Source organism: Stenella coeruleoalba (genome assembly GCF_951394435.1).
Source record: "Stenella coeruleoalba genome assembly, chromosome: 16".
In the NCBI taxonomy this organism is placed as follows: Eukaryota; Metazoa; Chordata; class Mammalia; order Artiodactyla; family Delphinidae; genus Stenella; species Stenella coeruleoalba.
In genome coordinates, this window is record NC_137162.1 from 34,597,215 (window position 1) to 34,612,911 (window position 15,697).

The following is a 15,697-nucleotide window of genomic DNA, read 5'->3' on the forward strand; positions in this document are numbered from 1 at the left end:
ATTTCATATATCTTATTCTTTGAAAGGGACAAATGAATAGGTTCTTTAAACAAAATGCATTCCCATAAACACAGTCACAAATTTAAATTTGTGACTATTTAATTTAAAATAGTCAAATTTAAATTTGTGACTATGATGTATTTATTGAGATGCATGTGAAACTAAAAAGTTTCTTTCATTACCCAATGATCCTCATTTGCAGAGCAGAACTAGATTAGCATTATTTACCTTTTAAAACAATGCACATATAAATAACTAGATTTTTCATTCTTACAGTATATTCATTAAACACTGTCAAAATAAAAACACAAAGTTAACAAAACTATAAGATTATGTCTTACTTTTACAGTTTCTACATCTCCAGCCTTTGCAGCCTCCAGCAATTGTCTGTCTGCCTCTGAATTACCTAATGGGATACCCTCTAAAAAGAAAGAGAAGTAAAGAGTGATTAACTCCCATTTGGAAGGTGGGACCAAGTTTTAAGGAAGGCATCTTATCTGAGAGTAAAGTTCTTTTTATAGTTTGGTGATAATTATGTAGGGAATCTCCATGGTAGTAGGCGAAAAGCAGTAAAAACTTTTGAAACATTACATATGTCAAATGTATGTAGATGTGAATAATAATTATAAAATGAGATTTAAGCAATATAAAGGAACATAATGTAATGAAAGATGGCTTGCTCTATAACCAAGTCAGTTGACTGGGGGTAAAGTATTAAATTAGGAGAGCAGGGCTTCCCTGGTGGCGCAGTGGTCGAGAGTCCGCCTGCCGATGCAGGGGACACGGGTTCGTGCCCCGGTCCGGGAAGATCTCACATGCCACAGAGTGGCTGGGCCTGTGAGCCATGGCCGCTGAGCCTGCGCGTCCGGAGCCTGTGCTCCACAACGGGAGAGGCCACAACAGTGAGAGGCCCGCGTACCGCAAAAAAAAAAAAAAAAAAAAAAAATTAGAGGAGAGCAACAGCTAGATATCTAACCATGGTTCTGCCATCGACTAGCTACCTGAATTGGAGCAAGTCACTTGAACTTTCTGGGCCTCTGATTTTTCCAGTTCTAAAAAGAGAGAAGTTGGACTAGAAACATCTGAAGTTATGTTCAGGTCTGAAACTCTATGATTTATAGCTCATTTAAAATCTCATAGGAAAGGAAGAAAACATGTACCTTGTTCTCAGAGCAAATAAACTTCAGATGGATTAAAGATGCTAAGTATAAAAAAATTAAACCTTAAAAATACTAAAAGAAAATATAGGTGAATATTTTTTGTCTTGGAGCAGAAAAGCATCTTAAAGCAGTATATCAAAGGCAGAAACAAAACTAATTTGGAAAAATATCTGTCAGGCAATAACACAGCATTAAACAAAATCACAGGCAAAGAACAAAATGGAAAAAGTACTGCAACATAAATCTAAGAAATGCAAATTAAAATAATGAAATACTGGGCTTTTTTTTTTCATCCATTAGTGGGCAAAGAGCAAATGGGGAGTTACACTGTCAATATTTCTATAATTTGCATTTTAAAAAGAGTCTATTACTTCTGTAATTTACATACACGCACATAGACACACATTCACCCAAGGAAATGATTAAGAATCATAATACCTGGGGCTGACAAGGAAAACAGGTCCTGTCACATACTACTGGTAGGAATGTAAAATGGTACATAACAGTTTTTCTAGAAATGATTTAACAATTATGTTAACCTTGACTTGGAAATTCCACTTTGATAATTGACTCTAAGAAACTGGTTGGAAAGGTAAGTAATAGCACTTAGTATAAAACTAGGAAGACTGTAAATGTCCATCACTAGGTAACTAAATAGGACTAATGTTATTACCCCCAAAACTGACACTGAAACAAATGCATGGTATACGGGGAAGTAAAGGTAATTTTGAGAGCAGTCTTGTAGTTAGTTCACAATTTTAGAAGTTCACAGGAGATCTTATTGATCTGCCTTCATCTATTCAAGCAGTGTTTTTCTCAAAATGTAGTTTCCAGCAAGGATCATCAAAGGTGACTACAAAAGGTACAAAAGGCTTGATCTGTTACATTTCTTCTCATTTGAGCTTTGAGATGTCAAAGACACTCCATTAAATTCTAGTAAAATACAGAGATATAGGCAAAGACACTAAAATTTATGGGACCAGATTTCTAGGCTGAAATGTTTAACCTATGCCAAATGTGTAGATATCTGATCTAAATTGATTTGATTTTAAAATGTAATAAGTATCAGTCCATTCAACAGTTACATGTAAGTCAAATAGTTGGTTACCTTGTATGAATTCTATATGCTTTATATGAAGGATGTAAAAAAGAGTGAAGAGGCAGGGCCAGTCTTTAGAATACTATTTATCACTATGGTTGCTCTTCTAAGAGACTTCATCTACCCTTTTCAGTTTTCCTTTCTTTAAAAAGAAATAGCAACTGTCGTGTCTCAATTTTAAAAACTTTCTAGATAAAAACTTAAGAGACAGCTATATACTCACAGAAGCTGGGCAGCAAATGCTACTGGAACAAACTCATAAAAGAATTGCAACATTTGGGCATTGAGTACAATGAGTTGATTAAGAAGAAATAACAGCCAACAATTCTGAAAATTTTTCTTTTCACTACCAACTCCTACATGATATGTGAAAAAAACTTCAAGGTTAATTTAAACAATAATAATTTCATGGAAGTATTCAATACCTTGAAGAAGTTGCTGCACGTTTTCATTTCCCATCTGTAAGGCAGTAAAGCCCTGAAGGGATATAATGTTAGGATCACACCCATAGCTGAGGAGCAGGCGACAGGTTTGTAGATGACCACAATGCGCAGCTCTGTGCAGAGAAGTCTGACCGAGATTATCCAGAGCATTAACCTTAACAATCAGAAAAAGGTGAAATTAGCCTGCGGTACAAAATTTAAAATGATCTACTCATGTATCCAGCACTTGTTACTAATTAAAAAATCTCAATTAATCTCTTATGAAGCCCATTATCCAGTGCCAAAGAAAGTATTTTTGCTCAAATCTAGAGTATAAATTCACCAATTCATGAAGGTCCAATTTTTGATTAAAAATATTGAATAACAGTTGTTTAGCATTGAAGTACTCAATAGATTCACCACATTTAGAGTGAGACACTGCCTAAGAAAGTCTAATGCATGTACTTTTATGGATCTCTGAGGTGCAGAAACGTCGAGAGACTAACCCCAAGATAACAGTTGGTAACAAAGCCAGAGACTAAATTAGCATTAAAATACTTATTTCTATTGTCTTAATCTTCTATCTTATTTATCGTGTAAAATATAATCTGTATGGATAAGGACACTATAGTATATTCACACAATAGAATACTTCTCAGCAATAAAAAGAACAAGCTATTGATACATGGTTCAATCTCCAAAACATTATCCTAAGTGGAAAAAGTCTTACATAAAAGAGTATATATTGTACGATCCCATGAAGGCCCAGAACAGGCAAATCTAATCTATGTTAGAAAAAATCAAAATGATTGTTGCCTCTAGGCATGGAGACTGCCTTGGATGGGACACTGCCTCTGCCATGAGATAATGTTCTCTATCTTCAAGACTTTTGGTTACACAGGTGTATGCATTAGGCAAAATTCAGTAAATGTACATTTAAGATTTGTACATTTCATTGCATGTAAATTTCACATCCAAACAGAGACTATAAACAAATATTGACCTCTAGCTGATGCCTATTAAAAGAATTTAAGGAGAAGTGTGTAGTAACTTGTGAATTACTCTGAAGTGTGTCAAAAAATAAGACATTGATGGATAGAGAGAGAAATTGATGGATATGTAAGAAAATAATACGGTGAAATGCTAGCGGTAGAATTTAGGTGGTAAGTATATGGTTATACTCTGTAAAATTCTTTCAGCTTGGTTGTATTTTTGAAATTTTTCATAATTAAAAAAAAAAAATCACCTGTAAGACCCCTCCTATCTCATCCCCACCCCCCCGCCCAGGAAAATAATTCTTCGAAACCTAACTGAGAAATCAAATTCCTCAGTAATCAATCATGTGACCACTAGTGTTTTGAGACACTGTCCAATTCATATTCATGGAATCGGAGAAGACCTGCAACAGGATTACATAGTAAGACTTTCGCAATGAATCTAAAAGTATCCTATAAAGAGCTAGTCTCCATGCTTACAGAATCAGAAAAATCAACTTAAAATGCCCAGAGCAATTAATCTGTTTATTCATGTACCAAAACTCACTGCAATGTGAACTATATATCCACTTGAAAACTTTATTTGGGTGCCACTCTGTGTTAGGGTTTGGGTGACGAACTCGTCCTGGTTTGCCTGGGACTTTTCCAGTTTTAGCACTAAAAGTCCTGTGTTAAATCCCTTAGTCTTGGGACAAACCTGGATGGTTGGTCACCCTAGACAAGATTGTTTCACTGAGCTTCACAACTCAAATTTAATATGCAACCAGATATTCCTCAAGTAACGCACCACATGTAAAAAAAAGTGCAATCAACGAAAAGTTATAGGACAGACAGACAAATGAGATATGCCAAGCAGTCAAGCAGAAATAAACTTTATTTTTTCAATACTTTACAATAGGAAAGATTGAGATTATACATTATCAAGAATTCCCCCAAATAAAAGAGAAATTAGGACACTGAGAGTCAACATAAAAAGAAACTGTAGAATTCTAAGTGGTTCCTTGAGTGGAAACCCAAGGAAGGACAGATTAGAAAATCAATCTGCAAAGTTCATTTAGAGAAGAGCCTCAGGGGTCCCCAAGGGGTAAAGGGATCTCTATTTCTTTCTTCTCCCTTCATCACAGCAGCTCAATTCTATTATATAATGAATTCCTACCACAGATTTTGTTTGAAGAAAGCAACAATCGATGGCTATAAACTGAAAACTGTTGAATTAGGCGACTGTTATCTCTTCCAATCTGAGATGCTATGTGTATTGCTTACTGAGTAATTTTTTTTAAGTTCCTGGGTAAGAAATAATGACTTTTAGCCTTGATGAAAACCTGATTATTCCATGAATAAAATGCTTTGTTTTCTTTAAATCCACTTGACTTTTTTTTGAGGTATAGTTGACATATATTATATAAGCTTCAGGTGTCCAACATAGTGAAATCACCTTTTAAATCACTTTTTACTTTTAAACTTAAGTATACCGTTTCTACAAATAGGAAACCAATATTCTCCTAATAAAAATTAAAACTCTTATAAAAATGTTCATTTGGGATATTCCCTAAAACCATCTTACATGCCACATTTTAGAATACATTTCTCTACTGAATGCTCTGGAATGAAGGACTTTTGTGATTGATTTAAAAAAAATGCTTTGTGTACAAATGCCAACTACAGAACTTCGCAATATGAGGAGCTGTGTTTTTATTCAAGTTACTTAATTTATTTCCTTCTGTTCCATGATCTCTGGCTTAGTTATGAAATAACAGAGGGTAAGAGAGACTGTGGTTGGGGTAAATAACAGGAGTTATCATGGTAACCAAGCAACAGAAGATAACAGAAGAGAATCCCAGAAAAGATGATAGGTCATAATAAATATGCCTGGCTGGGGATATTCTTAAGAGTGTATTGTTAGAAAAAGAAGGATAACTTGACCAGTGGGGTGTGGTTAAAAGGAAGGGAGAAGGAAGGATATATAGGAATAATGTTTCTTGAGTAAATCCACAGACTTTCTAGCAGAAAGATATAGAAAAAGTATCTGTAGAACTAATCTGAGGGAAAAATACCTATGAAAGAGTAAATAGCTTGGGAAGTCAGGCATTTCACCTGCTAAATAGAAAACAACTCACTGGATTACCAAAGATTACCAAAAATGAAGTATACCTTTGCTTCATGTTTCACCACTACTTCGACAACATCGTTATGAGCTTTCTCAGATGCAACGTGTAGAGGAGTCAAGAATCTTAAAGAGAAAAAGTCAGCCGGACAATGAATGTATTTTCCAAAAATAAAAGTGTCAATAATTTTTAATTATTAAAAGCAAACTTACTCTTTAGTCTTTTCATTGATGTTTGCTCCTTTTCTTAGCAGCAGTTCACATATTTGCTTTCTTTTGGGATATGGAGATGCGGCAGCACAATGCTAGATAATTTAAATTGCAGCATTAATCAAGGACTATACATAACTGATTTTTAAGAACTTTCGTGTTTCCAGTCAAGAACAATTAAGAAGTTATTTCATGTCTTTGTTTCATTTTTGACTTAACTTTGCTCTTCAAAGACTTTCCTTTGGATAGAATGTGCAATGATTACCAAATTCTGACAGGGCCTGAAACCCCTATTTAGCAAGTGATACGTTATTAAATATTTTGATTAAGCTTCACAGTTGTCCTATATCTCTGAAAAAGCTACTACTGCTGTAATGAAAAACTTAAATTGTGACCAACAGTCCTTTCAAAACTGTTCCCAAAGAGCATGGTGTTTATGTTATTTTTTAAAGGTTAATAAAACACCCCAAAGGTTGGGATTTCTTTACATGAAGAAATAACACAGCACTTGTCAGCTCTGGATTCTGCTTAGAAAAACATTGATGGAATAGCCAACAAACTGGGTGGTATTTATATCTTCCTCAATGAGTTGCTCCAGCAGGATAAGGACTTTGAATTACTTGTTTGGTAAAATCAGTGGTAGAAAATTATATACTCTGAGTTGGAGGCTGCAGGATCTATGTCTATGATGTATCAAGGAGAAAAGGAGATAGGAGATAGGGATTTGCCAGTTATAAACCCAATAAGTATCTCATGGTCATGTCCCAGATCTTCATCTCTCCACCATCCAGGATTATACCCATACACAACAGGTGTTCAATAAATGTCAGAATGAGTGAACGACTAAATTAATGCATGAAAGTTAAGTTAAAACTGAAACCTGAGATTTCATGGAATAAAAGTTCTGGATAACTGTCAAGCTAACTTGCGCACACATCTAAACATAGTACATATGAAATGTGTCTGATTTTAACCTATTGCTAATTATAAAGCTTATCTGATCTTCATGACTTTGCTTCAGATTCATTCTTTGATGTTGTTGCTGTCACCAAAATCATTCCTTTGCCCTCAATAAAATCATTTCTAATTGGTGAACACAGCTCTTTTGGTATGTTTTGAATAATCATCCCAGGACATCTATCAGGATGGCACAAAGAATGGAAAATAGTTTATAACCAAGAATTCTTGAGTTCATCCATTTCAAACTGCATCCTTACTCTTCTGCCCCATCCTGTTACAGACAGGGCCTGTAATCTCTGGAAGCCTGGAAGACAATGCCTCTGCAACACAACTATCTACCAACAGTTAATTCCCTGTATTTTAAGGTTAATAAAAAAAATGAGTCGTTTAATGGTAGAATACTCAGAGGAAAATAACATGTAGAATTAACTTTTCAGACTGGAAGATTTTCCAAGTCAGTTTTTCCAAGTTTCCCTGTACCATCTTGATACTGTTATGATTTAAATTTTGCAGTGGTATTTCTTATTAGTCTGCAACTTTGCTATTTTTTTTTAACACGGATTTTTTTTTAAAGTAGCAAAAAGTTCTACAATGTTTTATAGATAGGTTTCTACATAAAACTTCAGAGTTTATATCATGGCATAAGGAAGAAAATTAACCATAAAAGATATTAGGTAAGTAAGGCTATTACAAGTTAAATCTTCCCCTAAAGACATTAATTTACTTAGTGTCATCTTCCCTCACCGAAAGCACATTCTGCAACTCATACAACTTTGTTCCTTTAAATTTCTACTTCTAAGGTAGCCTTTGATCACAACATTCCCTTTCCTATCTTCCACCACTTACCTCTACTAGCTTCCATTCTTTTCTTACTGCTTTTCCATAGACTGCCCAATTCTCATCTACTTTGTTACAGTACCACAGAGCTGACATTACCTCCATCAGGGAAGCTGCCTCTACTCACACAGATACTTTACTCACACAGTATAAAGGGGATATATACAGACTTTAGATCTAATTCTGAAAAAATAACAATACCAAAAGGAAAATCAAGTGGCTTTTATCTTGATGGCAAGATTATTTTCTTTTTCAGTGGGTTCCAAATTTTCAATCATAAACATTTATGCTCTTTATAATTAAAAAAAGCAAATGATATATACGATTTATGATAATAGAAAAGTCACATATAATACATGCCAGTATGTGAATAAAATTTTTGTCTGGAAGGATGTGCAAATGAACAACAGTACTGCATTCTGAGCAGATGTGGTTGTCTATTTCTCTGTATTGTTTGAAATTTTTTCTTTATATACCTACAGGCATTAATTCTTAAAAAGCACATATTTTTAAAACAATACTATTATTAAAAGTAGGACATTATGTTAGTCATCCGCCATCACCAAAAGAAGACATTATGATTAACTTAGCATGTTTTTGGTTATTTCATTTTAAAAACTTAAATCTGAAACATTACCAATGCTGTTTCATGTGTTTGAGGATGCTTAAAATTCACCATTTCCAGAGAGAGATGTTTTTTGATTCGTGTAACATCAGCTTCCCGTGCAGCTTGAAGCAACGAGTGACCTTTAAATTCATCTAGATAAAGAAAAAGCATTTAAATCTGCATGAGAATTATCAAATTTATGGGGCTTGCCAGACGTGGTATTTTTCTTGAACTTATTTTCAAAATTATCTACCAAGTAGCCAGAATGAAGCTCTAAAGATAGTCTCCAAATATAACCCTTGGAAAGGGAGACAGTGGTATGCCAGCTCCCCTCAGTTATGACCCAATTCATTCCCATGTGTATACAACATGGCCTATTCAAGGTCTATTTTGGTCTGATATAAGGATTATTGCTATATATTCCCAGACCAGAGAGTTCTGAGAATTTTCCAAAGCACAGAAATTTTCTCAGTGAAGAAATAAAAGAAAAGGTGATCATAGTCCCCATATTAACATTACAGCAGCAGCAGATGGTTCTGCTCACACATCAGAGAATTGGGGACTAGACTAGTGGGATATTTCTAAGAGCCACCTACTGATCACAAATGAAAGAGGGCATTTTCTCAAGATTCCTCGCTATTATTCATCAGACTTGTGAAACCACCCATTATATTTTACTATTCCAGAATAATACAAGCTTAACACAAGTTTCCTATTTATGTATAGTAATACTATATCTGAAATACGTGGCTATTTCTCACCACTACATCTATTTCAGTTATAGACAGAAAAGCACAGAATTGCCCAGATACCAAAGAATATTAGATGGTAAGATCTGGGGACTATGTTTACAAGACAGCAATCCTACAAATAACACTTTAAAACTTCACAGCAGCTAATAAGAAAGTCACATCAAAGATAGGAATAAAACTCAAATTCTTTCTTTCCAAAAGCATACCATCCATAAGAGTAACACACACAAAAAGCATTTAACTTGACTTGAAAAAAGCAAATACAAATATACTTTCTTTTCATAGCATCTTAAGAGCAAAATGAGTAGAAAACATTCAAATGATTAAATATGTTAGTGTGGACAATAATAGATACCCACGGCTAAGGAAAATACCTTATTATTCAAAAATTTCCAAAAAACAAACAAGAAAGAAAAACTGTTAGTTTACTGATATAACAGCTTAGCTGAATGAACATTCATCATTTTATACTTACATGCTAATCTTTCTTTTAACTGTGGCGTTGGAGCCAAGTCTATAGCACTTTTATTGTGACAATTCAGCAGTGTTGGATCTGCGCCGTAACTTAGGAGAAGAGAACACACTTCAACTCTGTTCTTGGAAGCTGCCTCATGAAGAGGAGTGAACTGCCACAAGTCCATTGCATTTACGCAGGCACCATGCTGGGGGTGGGGTAGGGTGGGTAAAGCATATACTTAGCGCTCAATTTTTAAGAGAATTTAGAATTATCAGTGGTGTGTAATTTAACAGCATGCAAGCTTAAAAAGGTTATGTTCCCAAAGGTCACTTTTCAAACCAATTACTTCAGAAAGAGTAATTTTTTTCCCCGCAGAAAAATAGTCAGTGGTTGCCAGGCCTACCCACAAGTGCCTATTGAATTTTATTGTTAAAAATAGTTTAAAATGAAGCTTTACATTTAACCTGCATCTTTTCCAAGAACTATTTTTTCCTTTCCTGAGATACAATGTACATACGGTAAAATGCACAGTTCTTAAGTATACAGTTTGATGAGTTTTGACAAATGTATATACCTGTGAGACCATCACCCAATTCAAGATAGAGGATGCTTTCATCACCCCAGAATGTTCCCTCATGCTCCTTTTATAGACAATTCCTGCCCCCATTCTGACTGTTAGCACTATATATTAGAATTACCTGTTCCTGAATTTCATAAAAGTAGAATAGCACAGCATGTACTTTTGTGTCTAGCTTCTTTCACACAATGTTTCTGAGATTCATTCATTTTGTTGTATCAAGTTTGTTTTTATTGGGGACTTCCCTGGTGGTGCAGCAGTTAAGAATCCGCCTGCTGGGGCTTCCCTGGTGGTGCAGTGGTTAAGAATCCGCCTGCCAATGCAGGGGACACGGGTTTGAGCCCTGGTCCGGGAAGATCCCACATGCTGCGGAGCAACTGAGCCTGTGTGCCACAACTACTGAGCCTGTGCTCTAGAGCCCATGAGCCACAACTACTGAAGCCCGCGCACCTAGAGCCCGTGCTCCGTAACAAGACAAGCCTCCGCAATGAGCAGCCCGCACACCACAATGAAGAGTAGCCCCCGCTGGCCACAACTGGAGAAAGCCCCGCGCAGTAACGAAGACCCAACACAGCCAAAAATAAATAAAAGTAAAAAAAAAAAAAAAAGTTTGTTTTTATTGCTGAGTAGCATTCCACTGTATAGATATACCACAATTCACTTATCCATCATCCTGTTGATGGGCATTTGGACTGTTTCTAGTTTTTGACTATTATGAATAAGTTGTTATGAACATTCACAACAACTATGAATGTTGGATACATGCTGTGATTTCTCTTGGATAAATGCCTAGGGGTGGAATTGTTGGGTCCTGTGGAAGACGTATGTTTACTTTTAGTAGAACTGCCGAACAGTTTTCTAAAGTGGTTGTATTATTTTTGTATTGCCATCAGCAACGTTTTGAGTTCTAGGGCTCCACATCCTTGCTAATATTTGGTATTGTTAGTCTTTTTAATTTTAGACGTTTCCAAGTATTGGATATGGATAAATCACAGAGGTCATTCTAGCTCAACCTCTCATCAAACACAAAATCCCTTCCATAGCATTTCTGCAGAAGGCAAACTAGCTACTTACTCTTTTAATACTTTCAATGATGGGAAACTAATTCTCAACGAACACAGTGTTTTATAACTATTAGATAACTCCTGACTCTCCTGAGCTTGACTGCTCTGGCAACTGCACCCTCATCTCACTTAGCGTCCTCTCTATATATGACCTCCTCCCACTCTTATTTAGTGAACACTAGGTCTTAGGAAAACACCATTCAGTTGCCTGTAAGTCCCAATGCAATCTATCTCATATTTCACTCTCATCCACAATTAACATTCCAAATATTCTGTTAAATTCAAGATTCAGTTTTATGATAAGCAAAAGCATTACTGTTAAATGTGTAATATTATAGTCACCTTATACATTTTAAAAGGCTTATGGGCTACTCAGAGTATCTAATCATTATAGTAAAGTTATTTCTGTGGGAAAATATATTCGGTGGTAGCACATGCCCAAAAGGAAGCAGAGAGGCATTGGAAACAAATGCTGTCTTTCCCTTCTCATGACAGCTGCTGACAGAATGAGGAAGTTTCAAGGGCAGAATGAAAGCGGAGTGAGAGAAGTGTAAAGAAGGTCAAATACATATGTAGAGACTGGGGGACAAAAAGAAATGGGTGTGGGTAACATCCTTGAATCCACTCTCAAGGAGAATATATAGCTTCTATTCTCATCCAACAGGGAGCAAAACAAGAAGTTTCTTGCCAGTCCCTGGAACCTGCTTGTTAAACAAGAGCTGCCCAGCATAACGGAAGAAGTGAAGCTTACCAAGTAAGCCTGTTCCAACCCAAAGTACAACTGGGCAGGTCTTGAAAATCTAACTGGTCGTTTTAATAACATATGGTCCACTAAAAATTACTTCTGATATTTTCAAGAGTTTTGAAACTTCAAAACTTTATTCTGATATTCACAAAATGGGACAGGTACTTTATATAAAAACTCTTACTGTATCTCAAAAATCTCAAAGCAGTCAGATGCTGATCTATCGATCATCCACATTTTTGTAATGATTATAAATACTCTTTCTATATCTACCAAGCACTAAAAACACAAAGAAGACATATATACTATGTATTTCAAGTAATATTTTATAAGAAAAGTATACAAGAACTAACCTTGACCAGAAGTTCAGTTACTTCATAATGACCATAGGAACAGGCATTGTGCAGGGGCACCAGGTCACTACAATACGAGAAGGGGGAAAACCCTGTGTTATTAAAGATTCCCTAGGCTTTAATTTAATTTTAATTAAATTTACACAAATTTAACTAGCAAATAGCTTATGTGACCTTCTAACAAAAGTGTATAAAACTTGATAATATGTATTTGAACCCTAAGTCCTAACAATTCTAATGCCCAAGTCTCTTTCAAATCAACCCCTCCACCCCTGCCCCCACTGTTACTGCCATCCCCTTAGTTTGGGCCTTGTTTATTTCTCCCTGTACTACTGAAATGGGCCCCACTTCAATTTATACTCCAAGCTATAGCCAGTTTTCCTAAAAGGTAAATCTGATATGGTTAGTCCTCATTTTCACGTCCTTCACTGCTACTTCCTTGCTTTCAAATGGTGGCTCCAACTGTTTAGCCTGGCATACAATGATCTGACTCTCTAGCCTTACTTACCCTTCCATAACAGTATGCTAAACCATTTAAAGTTCCCAGAACTCCATAGTATCCCCTGGGTGTAATGGGATAGATTTCCCTTCCTTCTGATTTCTACACATCTTCTACAAACTCAGAGCTCAAACACTGGCTCTTCTTTGAAACTTTTTTTTTTAAAGATTCTGTAAGGTAAACTGCTATATTCCATAATATAAAACCCAACTCCTTCATGACGGCAATGGAGGAAGAACTTTCTATACAGGAAGGTACAGCAGAACCTTAAAATCCTGAATTATATCTATAAGTTGCTCCTCCTTGGGAATCACTCACTAATCACCACAGACATCATCATGATGGCCGCTGCTGAGGGATGGCCACTGCTGAGTGATGGCTACCCATGGCTTAGTCTTTAGTTCTATCAGTCCTCTCTGTAGAGGCTCATGGCTTTCCTCACCATTTTGATTATGATTTCTTACTTACCTGAGCACCAATTTCATTCTCAACTATCTACTAGCTACCTCCACCCAAGTTTCCATCATCATCTCATAAAACCAAGCCTTCTAAAAGTGAACGCAAGGTTTCTCCCCTCCAAGATAATTAATTTTCTCTACTGGATTTCAGTATGTGTATCATTGGGTCTCACTCATTCAGCTTCAGAATATGAAATGGAATAATCTCTACTATTCTCCCTCATCACATCCAGGTATTTGACAAACCTTAACCATTCTTACACTGTAATATCGCTTGCATCTGTGCCTTCTTTTTATTTCCATTTCCTCTGCCACTACTATTGCAGATCTTACTACGCCTGAACCCCTACAATGCTCACTCTCCTAACTGCTCTTTTTGCCTCTAGTCTCCTTCTTCAATCTACCCTACACATTGCTGCCAGATTGTGTTTCCTAAAACTCCTCTTTGCATAGAACTCCTCTTTTAGAAGAAGCATTCCCCTTGCTTAAGATCCTTCAACAGCTATTGTGGCTCACAGAATCAAGCTGAATTCCTTAGGCTAGAATACCAAGTTCTTTAAAAGCTGGTTCTTACCTACTTCTCCAACCCTAACCTTTACTTCTCCCCTATATTAATCATAGGCTTCAGCCACGTTGGTCTAGTCATTGTTTCTTAAGATATGCTGCAGTATCTGTTTTAGCACCTTCTCTCACATCAGTTCTCTTGCACGGAGTGATGTTTCCTAAACTCTCTGCTTTCTTGAATTAAGTCCAGGTCAAGTATCATCTCCTCCTGAAGGATTTCTCAACCACTACAGCCAGCACTAAGCATTCCCTCCTAGGAACTCCTATAAGTGCTATCCCTTTCTATTTATCACCTCACACTTAGTAGAGAACTTATACTGTTAGGTATCTTTTCATGCCTCCTAGAGTACAGTGTAAGACCTATGGGTGGTGGCCTTAAGGTTTTATAATTCCCTGTGCTCTCAGAGCAATCTGCATATTATAAAAGCTCAATAAATGTTTTATGCTGTTTAGTAAAAAATATGATTTTTACAAGATTACAGAGATTATCACAAGTACAGTAAGATTTAAGAAATCCTCATTTTTGTTTAAATGCTTAGTTACCCTTTATCTTTAGCATGAACATCAGCTCCATGTTGCAACAACAGCTGTACAATCTTTACTCTGTTGTAACCCGCTGCCAAATGCAATGGAGTTGACTGAAATGTTAAACAGACAAATTAATAAAATTCAATAGCTAAGAAATATGCATGAAAAGGTAAAAATCCAAATATAAAACCAGAAATCCAGAAAAACCTTTATAACTTCAGTCTAAATAATAGTAATAATCTGGTTTTACAAAATCCAACATATATACTGAAGGCATAGTATAATAGTTTACAAGTTCACTATTGCAAATAGGAAGCTACCTAAATGTTCATTATTAAAAAAGTTTTACTAAGGTTAAGAATTAATCCAAATTATTGCTTAAAAGAAAATATCAGCATTTTTGTCAAATGTTTTAAGTTAAGAGATAAACACAATTTCATGTTACCAGGAAATGCACACAAACTTAGTTGCAAAAGGAAGTACCTTTCTGCCATCACTTGCATGGCAGTTGACATTTAATGGTGTAAGCAGAGCCATCATTTTTTCCTCATTGCCACTCCTAGCATACAAAAAAATGTATTAGCAATTTTTATTCTTTATCAGATCCTATCTGGAGACATGTATGTGACCATTAAAAAAAATGCATTCTCTTTTAGAGAGTTTGTTTATTGTAAAAAAAAATAAAATTAAAAATTAAATGGTGAAATATTTATGATACATATTTATAACACTAGTACACACCTGGCACTCTCCAAGAGTTCATCTTTCTTATATTCACCTGTGAATTAGGGGAAAAAAAAAAAAGCAGAAATTAAAACAAAATTAATTACAGAAGTAATGTCAGTTTTATGCATAAAGATGCTCAGTGAACTATATTTAAAGTAGAAAAAATTGGAAATAAATGTCCAATGAATGGAAAATAGTTAATCAACAGAATACTGTGCAGTTTAAAAATATATATATGAAGACAGACAGAATACCTCTGTTATGAAAGTGAAAAAAAGATTCAATGTTATATAATGAAACATTACCGCAACTATATGAAAACAATATGCACAGAAAGAGGAAAGCCGAGAAGGAAATAAATCAAAATTTTAACAAAGTTTGTCTTAGGGGGTAGGTTATGGGTAACCTTTTCCATTTCTTTTTTACTCCTCAAATTTCATAAAACCAATGTTATTTGTTTAACAGACAAAATGCATTCACGACTTCATTCAAAATCAGAACAAAACAAAATCCAATATAAAAATATAACAATATCACAGAAAGTACAAAAGATACTCTATAGCATCACCAATGGAACATA

At 35.4% G+C, this 15,697-nt stretch overlaps 1 protein-coding gene across 3 annotated transcripts in view; it reads right to left on the bottom strand.

Moving 5' to 3' along the window:
* Positions 1-15,697, bottom strand: part of TNKS2 (tankyrase 2) — a 62,837-nt gene that overhangs the window by 30,143 nt on the left and 16,997 nt on the right. For 2 of the 3 annotated variants that reach the window (XM_079900920.1, XM_079900919.1), the window contains exons 4-13: positions 15,133-15,169; positions 14,875-14,950; positions 14,407-14,501; positions 12,343-12,409; positions 9,622-9,808; positions 8,425-8,546; positions 5,994-6,085; positions 5,828-5,906; positions 2,685-2,856; positions 342-421 (exon numbers count right to left, since the gene is read on the bottom strand). In XM_079900920.1, the coding sequence (XP_079757046.1) occupies positions 342-421; positions 2,685-2,856; positions 5,828-5,906; positions 5,994-6,085; positions 8,425-8,546; positions 9,622-9,808; positions 12,343-12,409; positions 14,407-14,501; positions 14,875-14,950; positions 15,133-15,169 (1,007 nt within the window). The remainder of the gene's footprint in view (positions 1-341; positions 422-2,684; positions 2,857-5,827; positions 5,907-5,993; positions 6,086-8,424; positions 8,547-9,621; positions 9,809-12,342; positions 12,410-14,406; positions 14,502-14,874; positions 14,951-15,132; positions 15,170-15,697) is intronic. The other variant, XM_079900921.1, reaches the window with a different exon arrangement.